This window comes from Osmia bicornis, chromosome 4 (assembly GCF_907164935.1).
Source record: "Osmia bicornis bicornis chromosome 4, iOsmBic2.1, whole genome shotgun sequence".
In the NCBI taxonomy this organism is placed as follows: Eukaryota; Metazoa; Arthropoda; class Insecta; order Hymenoptera; family Megachilidae; genus Osmia; species Osmia bicornis.
In genome coordinates, this window is record NC_060219.1 from 7,417,953 (window position 1) to 7,438,344 (window position 20,392).

General features: G+C 37.6%; 3 protein-coding genes across 18 annotated transcripts in view; 1 reads left to right on the forward strand and 2 right to left on the reverse strand.

Moving 5' to 3' along the window:
- The window catches only part of LOC114873991 (protein unc-13 homolog B), a 190,774-nt gene extending 185,179 nt beyond the window's left edge, over nt 1-5,595 (reverse strand). For all 9 annotated transcript variants that reach the window (XM_046285431.1, XM_046285426.1, XM_046285429.1 and 6 more), the window contains exon 1: nt 5,272-5,595. In XM_046285431.1, the coding sequence (XP_046141387.1) occupies nt 5,272-5,293 (22 nt within the window). In that variant the 5' untranslated portion in view covers nt 5,294-5,595. The remainder of the gene's footprint in view (nt 1-5,271) is intronic.
- Nucleotides 5,596-5,656: 61 nt separating this feature from the next.
- Nucleotides 5,657-7,676, reverse strand: LOC114873990. The gene has a single exon (XM_029182821.2). It carries the CDS (start codon nt 7,040-7,042, stop codon nt 6,470-6,472), a length of 573 nt encoding a protein of 190 aa, XP_029038654.2. The 5' UTR covers nt 7,043-7,676; the 3' UTR covers nt 5,657-6,469.
- Nucleotides 7,677-11,556: 3,880 nt separating this feature from the next.
- The window catches only part of LOC114873994 (unconventional myosin-IXAa-like), a 58,576-nt gene continuing 49,740 nt past the window's right edge, over nt 11,557-20,392 (forward strand). For 4 of the 8 annotated variants that reach the window (XR_003789025.2, XR_006829352.1, XR_006829351.1 and 1 more), the window contains exons 1-13: nt 11,557-11,647; nt 11,808-12,826; nt 13,285-14,172; nt 14,243-14,539; nt 14,599-15,216; nt 15,301-15,599; nt 15,662-15,921; nt 15,991-16,298; nt 16,379-16,716; nt 16,800-16,860; nt 17,796-18,122; nt 19,262-20,185; nt 20,263-20,343. Coding sequence is in view for 1 of the 8 variants with exons in the window: in XM_046285519.1 (XP_046141475.1) it covers nt 14,253-14,539; nt 14,599-15,216; nt 15,301-15,599; nt 15,662-15,921; nt 15,991-16,298; nt 16,379-16,716; nt 16,800-16,860; nt 17,796-18,122; nt 19,262-20,185; nt 20,263-20,343 (3,503 nt within the window). In the remaining 7 variants the exon portion in view is untranslated. Of the gene's footprint in view, nt 11,648-11,807; nt 13,003-13,284; nt 14,173-14,242; nt 14,540-14,598; nt 15,217-15,300; nt 15,600-15,661; nt 15,922-15,990; nt 16,299-16,378; nt 16,717-16,799; nt 16,861-17,185; nt 17,234-17,795; nt 18,123-19,261; nt 20,186-20,262; nt 20,344-20,392 lie in introns of all 8 variants that reach the window. The other 4 variants (XR_003789024.2, XR_003789026.2, XR_006829353.1 and 1 more) reach the window with 4 other exon arrangements.

A 20,392-nucleotide genomic window follows, 5' to 3' on the forward strand; every position in this document is an offset into this window, starting at 1 on the left:
GTTTCGCAACTTTTGAAGCTTAGCTTGTTCGTTGTTATTGGAATAACGAGCACCCTCGTGCCCGTTTCTCATTATCTACCCTGCATGACATCGTTACACCTGTTTGACGTCATTATGGTATCAGATAAGGGACCGTATTCCGATAGGAGAATGTAATTGTTTCAACGATATTAGTTCATGTTTCCGTTGTTTCATTTCGTAGCTATTTATTCTTCGAGGTTTCGGCCAAACGATAATTTCTCCATCAGAAACAGCGGCAGCTTTGTAACGTTACACTCTGATGCAAATTTGATTACCGCTAACAGCAGGAAATTATATTGAAACTAACGAATTTCAGCTTTCGCGAACCGAAAGCAATCGGAATTACATAATTGCTTTTACTGGCAAGAAAATCAGGCTGAGGTTCATTTAAAACGACGTTCCTCGAACACCACCTTTTTTTCCTTCGAAGAAGGGAACAATTGAATTTAGTAAAGAGTCTTGTTTTCAGAGGGAATCTGAGAGAAAATGAGTGGAAAATATTGTACGCACAAGTAGTCAAGATTTGCCTTTGTTCACGTACGATAACTATGATAGTTTCCATGCTGCATAACCTTTCCTTATTTTCTCTCGAAATAAGTTTATCAACCGGCTGTATAACGCGCATGCATACGATTTCATGGGATAGAGAATATCGCAAATATTCATCTGCGAAGCTTTTCGCTCGCTTTGCAAATGCTCGATAAGCGAGAAGAAATAACAGAAATAGAGTAGGTAATACCTTGGGGTATTGAAACGACGTTTAGCTGAAAGCGAAGATTCCGCCAAGGGAAATTTACGGAATCGAAAACGTTCGCAGCACCGTATAGCTCGAATGCGAGAGCACAATTTCATATTCCAGTTACGAGATGTGTATTGTTCAGAACGTACGGAATTAAACTGTTCGATAAGCAACAAGAAAGCGTACAAATACGGTGATACAAAAATGTATTGGCACACTTTGCCTTCTTGCAATCAATTTATTTCAAAGAACAGCATTCTCTTGAAGCAGGATCATTTCTGTTCATAAAGAAGCATACCCGGCTGAAATAATGGCGCGTATGGAGCAGTAATTTCGATTCTTTCATGGTATAACGATTTTGCGTGAACGTCAGGCCGAAATAAAGTTTGGCCGGCCTTTACAAGTGTAAAATAGATTGTCCTCGTTATTGTAGGCGATGCATCTCCATTAACGATGACACATTTCCACGACATGGTGAAAAACGCGGCGTTCAAATGCAACGTTGTTCCCTTTCTAAGTGCGACTTTGCAAAAAGTAGGTCTCTGCCGGAGATATTGTCGTTGAAAATATTATACGCAGTGAATGGAAAAAAAAGCTCAAGCGGAGGGATTTGCAAGCGCGAATCCTTTGAGCGTGCAACAAAGAAGGGGGAAGAAAAATGAAGCATGAGAAGAAAAAGAAATAGAATAGATCGGGTAAACACTAGCCGGACCTTTTTTTTTTTTATTTCTTTCGCACTTCTTTTTCCTTCCTTTGCTTTGTATTCTGTCCGACAAATTGCCTCGACGTTTCGAATAAAACTATTATTCTATCACGAATTAATCTTTAGGTACGTCTCTACAGTGTTGGATAGAAAAGAGAAAGCAAATAGGAAACATACGCTCGTTGTATACATGAACCACGTTTAAACCAAATATTATAGTTCCTTTGATGGTAATTCGCGTTCATTGTTACGTAATCCCTCGGACGTACTCAGAAATGTAATGTTAACAGAGTTATTAGGTGAATGCAACTGCGAGGGAATGCTCCTAGGGGAAAGAACGCGGTGCATCCGAACACACCGTGCTTCGTACGCACTATCTTCTTTTTTCTTTTTTTTTTTAATTCTTTCTCAACAAACGTGTCGCTGTTCTGTGATCTCGTTCATTCCGTTTCTCACCCTCGAGATCCTCGAGGCTGCCATTGTTACATCGTGCGAGTTCTTTGTCACGAAAGCGGCAGGAATTCGCGCTTTCATGATCACGAATAAATTAACGCGACTCTAAAGCCACTGGCTGCCTAAGAAAATATAACTCGACCGTTCCATTTTCTTCACTTTCATTTTTATAATAACTCGAGAGGCACACGTAATCCGAAGTGTCGTGAAAGCATTCCTTTATTAGTCTCGTTTCCCTCGACGTATTTGGATTTCGAGGTGACCCGAATAACCTGCGTCACCTCGCAGCTACGAAATACACAATCGAAAAATATATGACAAAATCGTAAATCGAAGATTTCACGCGTCTAAAGATTTCTTCCCGTTAACCAGTCGTCAATCCCCGAAGAGGTTTCGATCATTTCTGACGGTACACATAGGTAATCGTTCTAAATATTTCCCGCAAGACGAGAGACCGATATCTTCGAGGAGCAGTTGCCAAAAGAAACGAGACACCAATGTTTTTCCTCGAATCAGTTGACCTATTTCTATCGTCAATGCAACCCGGTAAGGAATAAATAAAAAGCTGCAGTTCGAAATGTAGTCACCTTCCAATAAATAACGGAGCAACATAAATTCCTGTTACATTCGAGTTTCATCCGTGTAATCTCTAGGACTGCAAATCCTCAGAGATTTTCCTATTAATCTTCGCTCCGATTTTCTACTCTACTTTCCCATCAATTCGTGACGAACCGATATGAAACTGAGAGCACCAACGTCCTTCTGTATGATTTACTAGATTCGAAATAATTTTTCGTTCTATCAAAATATGGGAATAGCTACAATCAACGCGACACTTCAGGACTTAATCTTCCTACGGCTAATCGATTTCTATAAAAATTTTGTTTCTGTTTTCTAACAAGCCTATCTCTTCGAGAATTATAAGATGAGCTCGACGATTGTACCGATGTATCCTGGACGACCCTTCGAGGTCTGTATCTGTAACATTATCTTAAAGCGAATATCTGGTAAGTTATTAGCTGTCCAATGGAGTGGCAGGCAAAGGAAGATGCAGGGATGCTGTATCGGCTAAGATTGTCCGTGTCGAGCAACGTATGCAGCAGAGTTTACATTCCCGTAGCACCTCGTAGCTACATCGTTGGCCGGGCAAACGAGAGGAGAGTGGAGTTGGGTGGTCGTGATGGTAGCGTTGATGGAGGATACACGGATGAGAAGGGGTTGGAAAAGCAGTAGTAGGGGATGCTAGGTGAGCGGCAGAACCGGTAGCAGGGGGGTAGTTGGCGGTGGTGGTAGGTGGTGGTGGTGGTTGAAGAAGGGAATGACCCCGTATACCGGGGTCAACCGTTGCACTATGCTTTCTACTTCCCTCTCTTTCTTTCTCTTCATCCTCGTAGCTTCTCTTTCTACTCTCTCGCTGTCCCGTAGTCATAGACGAACACTCATGCGCTTTGTTATCACTGTATACCCGACTGTTGGAGGTTACCACCTGAATACACCTACGCGGTCTGTACACGTGCGTCTACCTGCCCGCTTGAACAGGGAGAGTCCGAGCCTAGTGACATTTATGACCGGATATAGAGCAAAGATAAAAGAAGCATTGAAAATCGCTTCCCCTTAGGCTTAACGTGCTAATTCACGATTAATTGTCGAGGAATTGTCGCGAATCTTTACTAACCTCTAATCAGAAGAAAACTTTGCGAATTTATAGACTAATCCGTGACGAAAATAACAGCCCTCTTCGCTAATGTCCTTTGTTATTGCCCACTAAGTGTGTGAATTCGCAAAATTCTTACTGTGCAATACTGTACCTCTTTTGCCCTCGATTTGGTTACGCTTTTGGTAAGTATTGTCGGAATCGTAAAGGTGGTTGAACATTGATTTTTCTATGAAAGGCACTTGGAAAAGAGGATCACACCTTGATACATGTATGTACATGGGAACATTTGTGTATATAAGGGGGCGACGTATGTATGTAAAATCTCAGAGGATGTATAAGATATATTATAGAGGATATCGGCAATGGTCAGTGATCGGGTCTGACCTAGAAATAACTTCTCAAGTGAGGTCGAATACAAAAGTCCGAATAAGAAGAAAATCCAGGATACTTTCGTTATAAATTTAATCCACTTATAAGTATTGGAAACTGAAATTCGTTTATAGGTTGAAAATGAAATATAGAAACGAATGGAATTTCAACTTCTCCAATTTTAAATGTACCCAATGTGAAAATTGGATAAAGGAAACGTTGATCTAGTCGTGTTACAGAGATGCCAATGAAATTATCAGATTCACTCTTAACGCTACTCTTTGTTCTATATTTTCATCTTCGAATGGCTTTCCGATAAAAAGAACACCCTATGCACCTTGTACGAACGCTCATTTTACGAACCGTAATTTTCTAACTTTAGTCATTTCAAATATTGCTACGCGAGAAGGTACGTGCGTAATATAAAGTTTGAGAATAATTTGTACGACTTGCAAACATTAAACAGCAATGGGTACAATAAAAACGAAGAGCTAGAGAGAACTGTATACGATGTTTTAATTTCATATTCCAGCCACGTGTTTGGTTTGCTCGTAAAAAATCGTTCTAGCTGACGTTCAGAAAATTCTGCTGTATATTGCATGCATTTTCATTTCTTGAAGATGATGGAGGGTGTAACCAATTCGTGGAAAATAATACCAACGCGAAAAATGCAAAGTTACAAAGAATATTGTTTCGAAACCATCGGCAAAAATGAAAAACCTTTCGGTAAACAGCTTCAATTATTAGCATAATTAATGACTTCGGTAACGTTCATCAATTAACGCAACTTTCCAACTTGTTCAATATCCTCGCTAAAAGTCTTCGAACTCTCTTCTCTACCTTGTCTCTCAAATATGTCTTCGTTTCTACGAGTTTGCTTAGAGTTACTAGCACTCCTCGAACAGTTTATTTAGAAGCATGAAAAGAAAGTTTGAAATCTGGCGAGAGCGGTGTAAAATATTCGGGTCGTTTCGAGACGGCCATCCTGCGCTGCTGCTCTAACGTTACTTCACCCACGCCTCTATAACTCTATTTCTTCTCTTCTCGGTTTCGGTCTAGAATGAAATAACTTATCTACCGGCAACAATATTTACATAGACAGGAAGGTAAAGTAGTTTCCCATGCGAGGAAAAAATCATCGGAATTTCATAATAAAGTATATCGACGCCAAAGTATCATTCCGCTGAATCTTATGTTAAAATAAAATAGTTTTTCGCCAATATAATTAATTTTGTATTTAAGAAAATATGACTCGCTTGTTTCATTAACTCGAGTTGGTGTCCTGAAAACGTAAAGATAGAAGAAAAATAATAAGAAGAAAAGACTCACCCGTGACGCTGAGCAGCGACATGTTCGAAGATGTTCTAGTAGATCGGCTTAACGCTGAGAGTTTCGCTTAATTGGCCAAGCTGCACTTGATGTGACGTGGAGATCCGTAGGAAAACGATGCAGCTATATAACGAGACACGTTGGATCGAAGAAGCACACTCGCGTATACGACGTATAACCCCCTTTCCGCACCGATATATTACTATTTTCTTTCGTACTGTGCGTCTGTACCACGTATTACGTGGGTACACGAGAAACACGCGTGTGTATTTATACGTGCATATATACTCGTATATAGATATATCTATACGTATATATGTGTTGCGTGTAATGTATGTATATAATACGTATTCGTATATATATATATATATATATGTATGTATATGTGTGTATGTACGTAAATATTACAGAGAAAGAAACAAAGAAAAAGGGAGGAGGAAGAGGGAGACAAAGATGGATACAATACGTATATATACGTGTCGCGATATGGCGCTACACGAATCGAAATTTCAAGGCAGGAGTACGAATGCAACGGGCAGTCCGATATCACACTTTCCCGTTCTTTTGTTTTCTATTTTCCCTCGTATTATTTTTCTCTCCCTTTTCACGTATAGCCACCCCTATTCGTAACGTTTTCTCTCTGTTTTCTCTGAAACGAGTTGTCCCGTAACACCGGCACGCGTGTGTACCAACACCAACGGACAACAACTGTCCTTTCTATCCGGGCAAAGTTGTCTCGCGATGCTCTGTCTCGTGTCCGCGTAAATGTACCGCGAATGCCGGTGAATTCTCACGTATACGCGACCTAGGGACAACGGAACCGTGAAAGCGTCGAGCGTTCAAATTTACGACTCTCATACGCGCACCACTTCGGCTCTCGTTGACTTTGGTCACTGACTTCCACGAGGTATTCACGCGCGTACGCACGTTTGTTCGCTAATCCCCGTACCTTAACGAGTATCTTAGAAGCTCGTTATTTAATGACCGCCAGATCGGTTAACGTACTGATCGCGTCGAACTGTTATGCACGAGGATCGTTCCGTTTCGGTCGTAATCTTTACACGCCGGTACTGTGTGAAATCGCACTCGACGTAACATATACGCACACGTACAGACACAGACAGAGATATATAGATAGATAGAGAGAAAGATAGCGTGAGAGAGAGAGAGAGAGAGAGAGAGAGAAAGGGGCTGTTGGTCATGCAGAAAATCGTGCTCGTACGTTCTGATAATTAAGGCAGTTACTGTCCACGCTCGCGAACACTGTTATTTCCTTCTCTATTCCTCTCGGCACGTTCTCCGTTTCCTGTTCACCGTGTTCCACGTCCTGTTGCTCCTTCGTTTTTGGCTCGGTCGATGCGGCTAACAACTTAGCACACGTAGCTTTCCCTTGCGGTTCGTCGATCCTCTCGACCGGTATCGGCAAGTCGTCCTCGTGGTCTTTGTCGAGCGTGCGGCGATCTAGCTTGAATAACGACTTTGAAGCGGCGATGCCAACACGAGGGTTGTAGTGATAGTAATAGTGATAGTAGTACGGGAACGGGAACGGCAACGGCAGCGCCAACGCGACGCGGCTGCTGGTCCTGTGCAGGTCGGTGGCCACGGTGTCGGTGTCGGTGTCGATGTTGTCATCTACCCGGCCGGAACGAGGCAGCATCGCCGTGACACCGGAGGGTGCTTGTTCTGACCGCTTTTGTGCACCGTAGTTTCGGCCGAGCGCCTCTCGCTTCAGGAGGAGCGCCCACCGTGCCACCTTTCTCGTTATTATCATAGTAGCAGGGGCTGCAGTGCATGCGCCGGTTTGCACGTATCCCGTGCTCGTCAAGGAATCGTACACCAACGATAGGCGCGACGTCCTCGTCGTTGTCTCGAGGCACAACCGGTTACGAGCATTTCACCGTGATTCGAAGGAGAATAGGGACGGATAAGAAATACACGGTCTACCAAAACGAATCAGACCAGACGGTACAACACGCGTGTATATGTATATGTACAGAGCCGAGTCTCGCGAGTAATTTTTCAGATGGGAATTGAGAAAAAAAAAAGAGGGACGCGAAACAAGAGAGAGAGATAGAGAAACGTAGGGTGAAGAAAGGAGGAAAAAACGAAGGTGTAGGAAGGATAGGGAAAAGGGGGTGACGAAAACCACGCACCACGAGCTAAATCAACCGAAATTATTACGAACGGGACAATCTAGTTCACACTGTTACTGGGTTTTCCTTGTTCCTCGCACTGATCGCGACGTCCCGTCGTTGCACGTTGTTTCTCTGATTGTTGATGATTTACGATATGAAACACGAGATTACACTGTGGCCACGGTCGTGTACGGTGTTCCGGATACACTACCACATTAATGCGGTGAAACGTTGTTGCGAACGTACGCGGACTGCTCGACGTCGAGCACTGTGCGGACGGAGACGCCTCCGACACGCCGCCGCCATCTTGCTACGTCAAGCGGGTAACATAGCGCAGGCGTTGTTTCCGACGAACCTAGGCGAGCGCCACCGACGGGAACCGATCGCTCTGACGAGCAACCACGAATCACCTACCCCTTTCGGCTATACTTGCACAACTACCGTGTATTTTGCTCTGATTGTTTCTTCATTTTTTAATTCGACGTTTCTATTAACGATCGCATCTTTCATCGATGTAGTCACGGTTCTTTTTCTGACCTTTCGCAATCTTTTTCATATTTTTCCGACTTGTTCTTCCTACCATTCGATTCTTTTATACTGCTTTTTTAATACATATATATATATATATATATATTACTGGTGATATGTAATACGCAGACGCGTGTACTTGCTGTTAATTATTGCGATAGGCATCGTGCCAGATAGAGTTTAAACGCCTTTCGCGTACAGGAATCCCCACGTGGAATGTTACACGAGAAATTGATTAAGCGAGGCACGAGTACGAATTGGGAATCTATCTTTAATGGGTTCCTTGACTTTCCGTTCGAACGCTTCGTTTAGTCTAGCATTCTAATGCAAAAGGACAGTAATTTCTCGATTGCAGCTGATTACAGCCTTGAAACTCTGAAAAGCTGTTCTAATTCTCTTCTCTTCTATTGCATTAAATTCTTCAATACCACAGACTGAATTATCTCGTGAAGCCAAAAATTACGTTGCTTATGTATGAGCAATGATATAACCATTAACTTTGTTAGCTTAAAATACGTTGACCCCGTGGATTTTAAATGATTAATTAGCTCATCACGATAAATATACGAAAAGCATTCTTATTCGCGTGATAAGAAGACACGCAGTGTCTACAACTCACTGTTTTCACAAATTGTATATCATTTGTCAAGCAATTATAATATAAAAAATACCATAAAAATTCCATTTTCTTTGTTCAAAATAATATTTTAAACTACGCTTTATCCATTCTGGAAATCTTAAATCAATTGGTTTAAGGACAAAATTAAGCGGAAATGCGATACGGAAGTATCAATAACAGGTTCATTGCTCCCAACCTAGCTTCAAATGGTGACTTGTACTACTGGGAAATCGTCTCCCTTGTTCTGCGGTAATACTACTCGCTCTCGGTCTCTATAGTAATACGCTGCTACTCATATCCGTGTCCATACACTGCGTAAACTTATTCAATCTCCTGCAATGTTATGCATAAGCAATCGTATATCCCGGTCGAAACACCGTATTCTTCATTCTAAAACTACTAATTGAAATTAAAAAGAATTTCATGTATATCAACAGCAACAAGTTACAAACAGAAAACAAAGATCTGGAATAGTTAATAAGGATGTGCTTCTCGTTAAATAATTATCAACTTCTAAAATATGGCCAATGCAATGTGAAGTAATTTAACTGAGAGCTACACAAATAAACCTTCGTGATAGAATTTTATGAATAAGAAATATGCGGTGTATAGTACTACCAATGTGCTCTACACCTGCTGAACTGTAGTATCTTTAGATTTACGTAATAGATACCTATTCTCCTTACAATTAGAGGAGAATAATAAATTACATAACAGAGTTGCTGGACTTCACAGTTCGAAGTGAGAAAAATATTTCTGAAAAATAGTTGGTTTACGGTCGAAGAAAAGCAGAACTTTGGTGGCTCGCTTTCAATGCGTCGTGTTGGCGGTCGTCTTACTCGTTTAAGGCATCACACGAAAACCATTTTAACCCCCCAGATCTTCTCTCAACTCCTGCCTGACATCTGATCATTCGCCCACGTTTGACATTCTAAGTGCAAGAATGACGTAACGTATAAACGCTTCTATCGTGTCTCGAATGCCACTCGCAGACATTTCTTATCCTTTGTTATACGAACATTGTATTGCAAATGTTATGCATTAACAAACGGGTGTTTCAGTGATCTCCTCTCGTGTGGCTAATTGTACTTGTAATTAAATTGTTTTGAAGAGCCTTCAGTTACCTTTGGTTGCATGGATGAATTATAATGAATTATAGGCGCACAGCTGTACGGAAGGATTCATTAATATTCGAAGCACGTTTCAAATGGTCTTCCGCTAAATTGAAACTTGCAATAGAAACCGCGTTTCGTTCATTTTCTTCATTCAATTTGACGAAACTTTGCCAACGAAGTTTCTTCCACTGATTTCCCTAGGTTCCATTGTGATACGTTCCCCTTCACTCAAACAGAGCATTCAGATTGTTATAGCTTTATTTAGTAATTCAATTACTAGTGTGATACCTTGATACATGAATGCTTTGTCCGTTATCCGGGCACAAGATCCTCTTAATCTCATGTCAGAAATTAGAAAATCATAGACGTGATGTAATAACATTGCTGTCAATCTAATGTTAAAGGCAAAATCCTTATTTAAATGCAAACATTTGATACGTTTTGCAAAGATTAAATGTCGTCCCGCGCTGGTACACGTACATGGCATAAAAATATTCATACATGGAGTGGGTTACGTGTTATATTTAAAAGTTAAACGTCAGGATCACGAATAGGGCAGTTATCAAAATGTTCAGGTAGAAATAAAATTTACGGAATAATATGCATGTAAATTGCCTCAGTTTCAATATCAGCTGTGATGTTACTTGTATTTAAAGATGTTGTCAAAAAATAATGTGTGCTTATCTATTGAAAATGTCTATGGTAGATAAAATATGCTAATAGTTGCAACCGTATTGATTAATCGACCAGCTAGTTTCGTTAATGTAGACATGAAGAGAACGTCAATACCGAAATTCTGTGTTACACATCAGCCATTAATTGTACGTGTATTACATTCCATTACTATATTCCTAGATACCTATCTCAATGAGAGCAGCAGTCAATAGATATGCCGTCAATCCATCATTGATCGCCACTGAATTATTACCTACACAATGAATACAGTTTGCTACCATATGAAAATAACGCTCGCAACCTTTTTCAGAATCAAATTTATCATGGAAAATCTAACTTATGCCATGCATATGTGAATGGGTTATTATCTTGTCATTTTAATGTTTCGCATAAAACATGGATTTAGAGTAATATCATACTACTAAAAACGAACAAATTTAATATGCGAAAAGTACTACAAAGTACGGTATGGCAGTGTTATTTTTACGTTTTTTAATTTCATGCTAAAGTGAATCTTGAAAACGGTGCCATTCGTGCCATCTAGCAAATGATGGAGAAACTAACCACACTAAAAATTCGACTTTTTTTCTTTTCGTAAAATATGGGACAGCCATAAGCGAGTAAATAATAATCGTGTTATTAATAATCGCAAATTCCGCATTGGTAAAACAGTCCATGTTTGATCGAAAATTAAACTGAACAGAAACTGATTCAAGCGCCACCTTAGTTATTGCAACTAAATAACGGCATGCTATACTACGTCACCTTTCGCATACATCTAAACTAAACAATGCTAAACGAATAAACTGCGCCCTACAGAAAAAACGAGAAATTAAATTTGTGGTCTGTTTTACCTTTTTGACGTCTTTCGCAAGTGAAAAATCAATGAAATCGTAGTTCTCACTATTTTTCTAAACGAAAGCTTGTACACCATTCCCCGAGTGCTCGTTTTGCTCTATCTGACCCAAAGAATGGCTCTCTGATCTCTGTTTGGACATACAATTCGCAAAAATGTTTATATTACGAATAAATTAATGCAGGTAAGTCTGATCCGCCATTTTCTTGACCGTGGACAGACACCAATTTCAATATTTTGTAACTTTTTGACGACTTGGGTAAAATAAGGACCAGAGTGTCATTCTTTAGAGCCTCCTGAACACGACCCTCAAATTTTTTTGCAATCTATTCAGCAGGAACGAAGAAAGGTGTGTTCTCGTTTCTAGGGATTATTCTAAGGACTGTCGATAAAGTTTTCTGTCGTAAAATCATTTCCAATCGATACGATAGAGTGTGACACGAAAACGGTAAGTCGATAAGTTGGTATCTTGCTGGTAATACTTGGTACGTGCATCTTTCTGTTTACCCGGACCCAGTAAAAATTTTAAGATTTCATGTGTTGTAAGCTATAAGCTATTTACATCTGGACCTATATGTTAATATTTGTAGTATTTTAATATTTATCAGAGTACAAATATTCATCGATTAACTCGCATTGCACTGGTGGACCTCTCCTTGTCAATGGAAGTTTGTGCTCTGGCTTCCAGTCACGTGGTCATGGGGAATGAGCCAATCATAATTGACGTTATGTACCACGTGATCGGAAAAATCGAAATGGTGGACGTATCGGGACGCAGGATCCCGAGAGGAGACGAAGGACGATAAACTGGGCAAGGGCCCGTCATCTGTATCATCGATATTATCAAACCAAGAACACGATTAACCACGAATATTGGTGTAATTTCAAGTAAAACCGGCGACGTTAGATCTAGTGTAGAAGTATATTGGTGATAGTAGATCTTGTTTACTGAAGTGTCAATCCGCCCGTATTGTACGTGTATTCTTTTGGTGCGAGAAACAGAGGGATAGTGTGTATCGAGTCCGCGAGAGCCACAGATGCACCTATCATTCTTTGGATAGTATGTTTCGTAACGGTGAATAAAAAGGATTATATATTTTAAGTAAACGAATAAGAAAGAGGAAAACTGGGAATTGTGAACAGACGGTAGTGCGTTTATAGTGAAAATTAAGTCCGTGGAAGCATGTTCAAGTATGCAAAAGTTTTGACGAATTATAAGAATGTGTCACATCAAGCATCTTGGTATCAGCGAAAGAGGTAATGAAGAAAGCAAATCTTTTAAATAGGGCTGCATGTTTTCATCACATTCCTTGACGATGATATGTTACGACTAGTAAGTGTCATGCCTGAACGAGAAATTCTTGATGACTTTAAGCCCGGTTTACTCTGTTGACGTTCACACTCACAGATCGCTGCTGATTGGTGGCATGGTCCATGACCCGCCAATCGGCGTCGGAAGACGGTTTTCCTTGCGAATGTCAGCCGTCAGGTCCGAAGCAATCGGTATCTCGGGAACGTATGTCGTTTTTCGCAATCCTTTGTGTATCCAACGAATGATCAATGTGTTACGATTACCATTCACTTGAGATTATTCAGAATATTACTCTACGTTGTTTCACATATTGTGGTACGATACATTTAATATTTTTTCCTTGAAAAATTACCGGTAACGACGAACGAACACAGTGAGATATTTTTAAATTCGACTACTACTACTAATTCATCCAGAAGAAGTATCAAAGCAGAAAGAATTTTTAATATAACAAGGGCTTAACTTAGATTTAACATTTTTTTTCTTTAAAGGTTAGAATTATTAGCTGAAATGTATACATTATTATCAGTTTGTTAGTTTGACATTATTTGACAGATAATTGTGATTATTGTGATTACATGTTCAAATATAAAATAAGATGTAAATAAAGTAACAGTATTGAATAAGAACTTTATGTTTATAGGGAAAAAGTATATATATATACATACATATATATTATAAAGCAATGTGATAATATTATTATTTATATTATATAAGAAACATTTGATCTAAAGATAGATCAAATTGATGTCCCATATATCTTTGTTTTTCAGATAAAATATTTCCTAAACGCACAAAAGTTTTATAATATGTACAAATGCAAATCTATCTATAATCTTTTGCAATAAGTGTATTAAAATACTCAAAATGTCATGAAGATGTTTGCAAGGTATTGAAAACCTTGGATTATTGTCTCAGTGGAGAAACTGAGTTACTGCCTGCCAACAATAGCACACCTACATTCTTTTCAACTACACGGTGAATCTCATAAAATATAATGGCTGTCAGAAAAGTTTTAATGAACATTCAGTGTTAAATACATGATACCTGAATTAAACACATTATCCTATACATTCAGAATACTCTAACTGTTAAAGAACAAATTCAATAAAAATATATAAAATTGACTGAATATATGAATTTAAAAAGAATATAATAATTTTAGTGACTCTATTTTATTATACAAAAAAAAAGTATATTAATGTATGATTACAATACTCTGCGGTATTTTTGTCCTATTGGTCAAATTAAATAATGAATTTAAAAGGAAGCTTTAAGAAAGATTTGGAAATACTTTACTATTTCTGTATATTATGTACTGCGATGAAAGAAAAATAATATTTACAAATTTTTATTTTGTTGAACTAATTCATATATCAGATTTGACTTGCTGTGTATAAATAAGGTTTTTAGTTTATGAATACTGGATAATTTTGAGTGGATTTGACAAAATTAAATTAATATAAATAATACTTGTAAATAAATTCAGAAATCAGTGAGACTATATCAGTGAACATTTTTAAACAAAATGTATAAAAGTTATTTTAAACCTTTGTATCAATGGCTGTACATAATTGAAAAACAGAAAAGAGGAGAAAGAATACATTTGAAATTTTGCCTGGATGACAGAGGACAAGTTTGTTAACCCTATAAAGAACAAGGTAAAATAATATATGAGCATAATGTATAATGTATATTAAAATTAAGCATATCTGTATTTAAACCTTACAGGGTTAAGAAGATGGACAACTGTGGTTCAGGAGTAGTGCAAGTATTTGTGGGTGAATGGAGCCCAGAATATGAAGCACTGTCAATTAAAGCAACAAAACAAACTTCATCAGCTGAGATAGTGGAATGCATTATAGAAAGGCTTGGATTAGTTGATCCTTCTGTTGGTTACGAATTAGCAGAAGTTGTAGGAAATTCTGTTGGGCAAGAGTGTAAAGAAAGAAGACTTGGGCCATCCGAGTGTCCTGTGGCTCTTATGTTACTATGGCCAAAAAGTGCAGCACAACAAGAATATTACAGGTAATGAATAAAATTAACTAAGATTATAAACAAAATAACGAGAAATTCTTTATATTCAGGTTTTACTTGCGAAAAAAGCAATCAGATTATTTATGGTCAGACAGTAGATTTCCCATGGATCCACAACTCTTAAAGGACTATTTTAATAGATTCCTGTATCAACCACGTGACAAAGAATATCCAGATCTATGTCAGCTACCAGATCTTAATGAACAAACCCTATTGGACAACCTTCGGGCTAGGTTTTTAGCTGGAAACATATATACATATGTTGGCAGCATATTAATTGCATTGAATCCCTTTAAATTCTATCCTATCTATAATCCAAAATATGTAAAACTCTATCAAAACAGAAGATTGGGGCCAGATATACCTCCACATATATTTGCCATAGCTGATGCAGCTTACCACTGCATGCTTAAAGAAAAAAGAAATCAATGCATTGTTATTAGCGGTGAGAGTGGTTCTGGTAAAACAGAATCAACAAATTTTTTACTGCATCATTTAACAGCACTTAGCCAGAAAGGTTCTCACGGTAGTGGTGTTGAACAGACAATACTTAGCGCTGGTCCAGTACTAGAAGCATTCGGAAACGCAAAAACTGCACACAACAACAACAGTAGTCGGTTCGGTAAATTCATACAGGTGAATTACAAAGAAAATGGAATGGTGCACGGGTAAGCTTTTCATGTACAATATATTAGAATCATCTTGTAACGTATTGAAAAAATTATCGGAGCTTATGATAATGCTATTATTAGGGCTGTTGTACAAAAGTATCTTTTGGAAAAATCAAGAATAGTTTCTCAAGGACGAAATGAAAGAAATTACCATGTATTCTATTACCTCTTGGCTGGTGCAAGTGAACAGGAAAAACAACTTCTGCATTTAGAAAGTTGTGATCGTTATAATTATTTAAACAAAAGTGGTTGTTATGGATTGGAAAATATCGACGAGCGACATGAATTTTCGAGACTGAAACAATCTATGGAAATGGTTGGATTTACACCAGAAAAACAGAGACGATTGTTTGCAGTTCTGTCAGCTGTTCTTCTACTCGGTGATTAGCATATTATTTTGATGTTTCTTAATAAAACAAACTAACCTATTTCATTATTCCAGGCAATGTGGAATTTCAGCCGAGAAAATCTTATCACCATCACGATGAAGCTGTCGGAGTGAAAAATCCTGAAGTGGTTGCATTGATATCTGAACTCCTTAGAGTCAAACAGGAGACCCTTTTGGCCGCACTTACCGCCAAACGTGCGAGGGCTTCCGGAGAAACTTTAGTAATTAACTATAGACTTCCGGAAGCAATCGCGGCGAGAGATGCTATGGCCAAATGTTTGTATGGAGCTTTGTTTGATTGGATTGTGCTGCAGGTAAAAATGTTATTTCTTTATTTGCGAAATGTATCTTAAAATTGATTAAAAATAAGATTTTGTATTCAGGTGAATCATGCTTTGCTTTCAAAAAAAGATACTCTCAGAGATCATCAAGGCAATAGCATTGGTGTATTAGATATTTTTGGTTTCGAAGATTTTAAAACGTGCAATAGTTTCGAACAATTATGTATAAATTATGCAAACGAACAGTTACAACATTATTTCAATCAACATGTTTTTCAATATGAACAACGAGAGTACAGAAAGCAGGGGATTAGGTGGACAGATATCGGATACAGTGATAATTCCGGCTGTTTAAACTTAATCGAAGGAAAGCCGAATGGCCTTCTCTGTCTCTTAGATGATCAGTGCAAGTTGGTATCATATTTTTCCGTTATTTTACGGAAATCAATCCGTATTGTATGTTTTTAAATGTTAATGAAATTTATAATAGCTTTCCGGGTGCAACGAATGAAACATTGCTACAAAAATTTAATTCAGTACACAAAGACAATCCATTTTACGAGGCACCACAACGACGCGAAGCAGCTTTTGTTGTACGTCATTATGCCGGGGCTGTTAAATACCAAGCTGCTAACATGAGAGAAAAGAATTTGGACTTGATGCGACCCGACGGAGTAGTTGGTGTATTGAAAAATTCTTCCCTTGCTTTTGTTCGGGAATTAGTGGGTGCAGATCCGGTTGCTGTATTCAGATGGGCGATACTTCGAGCATTTTTTCGTGCTCATTTTGCTTTCCAAGAAGCTGGTCGAGCTCATAGACATGGTAGAGGTAAGTGCTTGTTGCGTCGTGATGAAACATAATTCTTTAGATGTAGTATAGTAATAATAACGTGTAAATGACTTTTCTTTCAGCCGATGGTACAAAAGCATCTGTACAAAACAGGTATAGGACGCCGAACGAGAATTTGATAAGGTATACATTATTTTTCTATTTAATTTCTTTTTATTACTTTTACTTTCATCAAGGGTGACTCAAAAAAGAAAGTTAAATGCTTGTATACTCACAATATAGAAGAACATTTATTAGTTAAATAATAATGAACGTGATAAACAAATGCCAATGTTATTGCGCTTGTTTTCAAATATGTTTTAATCTGCATATTGTCTCACCCTATAAAATATATATCTACGTTGTGCGTTAATAATATTTGCATCAAGCTGAAGAAGTTCCTATGTGTTTATAATTAAAGCATACGTTGATTATATTTACATTGGCCACATGTCTTTTGTCCCTGTAGCCATCTTGTGACGTTGTCGACCGTCAATCTAACTATTAACCGAATCGCGTAAGTGGTCTTTTGATCCACTGTATGTGTCCTTTTTGTAAACTATACATTCTTTTAGACTAAGATATACTATGGATTTACAATGCTTATGTTTAACGATGCATCAAACAAAAGTATTAACAGCACACTGAATCCAAGTTTCAATTGACTTTACAATAGAACAGCAAGTTATTATATCTTGTAAATCCATATAACGTTTTCAAGTTTCTTTTTGTGTTAAAAGTATTGTTTAGATTTATATGTATGCACTTTTTGTATTAAGTGTGATTAGAGTGCGATATTCATAACTTTCGTCATACAGTTACATCCTGTCATTTAAAGATATGCAATTTTACTTGCTATTATTCTCTAGCATGATTACCAATGCAGCAACAACTTTTTTTATTTATATGATTCATATCGATCATTAAAATTCGCCTTTTATTCCATTGGAGTCACTCATGAAACAAATTTTCCGGTGAAAGATGATAATGCGAATGAAATATTCAAAATAAACAATATCAATGTTTAGTTAGTTTATATGAAAAACTATCAGGAAACTAAGCATGAGAGACTTTTTCAGTTCTCACAAACATAATCGTCCACCAAGCTATCAGAAGCAGCGCAGTGTCTGCATACCATCAGCTATACCCACTACCACATTATCTTCCATACAACTCGAAACCAACGACAATGTAAACAACAACCGATTGTCGTGGCCACAATTTCGAAACATTAACCAAACGCAACACCCGTCAAATGTCACCACAATGAAGGGTTACTTAATAAGGGGCAGGGAAGACCAGCCTCATAGTAATAATAAACTCAGACGAGATACTCATACTCCGCTAGAGAGGGTGCTTCCAAAAGACGAAGCAAACGTCATGGAACGCGCTAATCAAATAGTCATGTATGTAAACAGTATCTACTTAATGTATTGTAATTTAAGCTACAAAAAACTCACTGCGCTATTATAAAAGGTAGTGTGCGCTCTATAGTAATTCTGGGTGAAGGATATTTCTCGATAGGTAATAGCATTTTAATAGGATATCGATGGTCTTCCCATGCAAAATCACTTTACAGCTTTCTATGAGTATTCATTATTTTTCCGAAATTTTCACGTGTTTTATAGCAATCACAGAATACATTTTTCTTTTTCTTTGATTCTACCATAATATTCACGATCATTATCCCTTACTTATCGTCTTTTAATCATCACGTTTTAATGATTTGTTGTTTTGTTTTTTCTTTGTTTGTCTGTACTTTTAGCTAAAATTGATGCATGTTAATTTCACAGTGGCAGTTTCTTATTGTTTGGTTGGAAAATGTATCAATTAATCTATTTAAGTTTAATTAGAGAACAATTAGAGATCAGTAATATTGCTTAGAGGTGTATATTCAATGGGTTAATTTGTACAGTACACTGCAAGAAACAAATTTAATTCAAAGAATCTTATTTCTGAATTTCTCGTCTTATTAGCAGCACATCCTCTATTGCTAACTGCAGTTAATTGCATGATAATATCCTTTCTAAAATATCTAACAGATCGAAAACATCATATTAAATTATACATTCATCAATTAACAAAGAGATTAACTGAAATTAGTAGTTTTTAAGAATGTAAACAGCTTGTTATTAATATTAATCATGCATTTATCTAGTGCAGTGATCAAACTTTATTTCCTTTGTATTATTAGGCACATTTAAACTCACTAGTCACTATCTTTCTACATAGTTAAACTTATTATCACATGCTTGTTACATCTACTCTTATGACCTAATCACTTCAATTATTACAATATTATGCTAAACGTTTGCTACTTATATCTCATAGTTGTTGAATATATTTGCAATGCCATTTATGTCACTGTAAGAATTATATATCTTCCTTTTCCTGTTTTTTCATCGTGCATAATAATATTAACTAAATTTATGTTCTAAATTAAAAATTATATTTTGTATATTTATTTAACAAGTACTCAAAAAATAGGAAAAGGAATTCCTTAATCATTCAGTAGCACCGGAAACTTTTAATTAAACATTTACAGGAAAAACAAATCGTTTCGACCAAGAGAACGTGGCAAGAAAGGTTTAAAAAATCTTCAAACCGTAAAGACTCTTGCTGGAAGAATACAGAGCTACGGTACCGGACCCGGAAAAGCAAGAAAACAACCCATGACAGTATCGGCACAGTTCCAACAAAGTTTGCATAGTCTTATGGATACTTTAAATCAAGCAAATCCGTTCTTCATCAGATGCATTAAGAGCAATGCTAATAAAGTACCAAATGAATTTGACGAGGAAACTGTGCAACGACAATTACGATACACAGGAATGTTAGAAACAGTTCGAATAAGACAAGCTGGATTTAATGTTCGATTAACATACGAAGAATTCATTCAACTTTATAGAATGTTACTACCTAAGGGTCTGTTGAGCTCTCAATCAGACGTTAGAGATTTTCTGTTAACGTTGAATCTCAACAGAGATAATTACCAGCTTGGAACAACTAAAGTATTTCTCCGAGAATCGGAAAAGATTAAGTTGGACATAGAGCTACATCAGCAAATTATTACAAGTATTACAACTATACAGAAATGGTTCCGAGCTTGTCTGGAAAGAAGGAAATTTCTTAGACTAAGAAATGCAGTTGTACAAATACAATCGTTCTGGAGAATGGTAATTGCTCAAAGATTTGCGCATTCCTTACGCTCCAGAATCGAAGCTGCTACTCATATTCAATCCGCTTGGAGGGCATACAAACAGCAAAGTTGGTTTAAGAAGTTGAAATCCTGTGTAATTACCTTTCAAGCTCATGTCCGGGGTAATAACGCGAGAAAAGCTTTCGCGGAGCTCAAGAAACAGAAGAAGTTGCTCGTCGGTAAAATTGGGGAGTATAAGGAAAGTCAGGATCAAAAAGAGCTTGCGTATGACAATAGCAAGATATACTCCCGACTGAGGGATAGCGACGAGTAAGTATTCTTACGGAAAGATTCACATCGTAAGTGTTTACGAATACCGGTATTTATGCTTTAATTTCAATACACAGATCGCTGACGGAAGATCATGGACTTCTGGAATACAACACCCTTCGCAAATCGGAATATCAAAATCGTTTACCATCGACAAGGTAAATAAATATTATATTTTTAGATTAGAAACATTTTTAGGTGCATAAC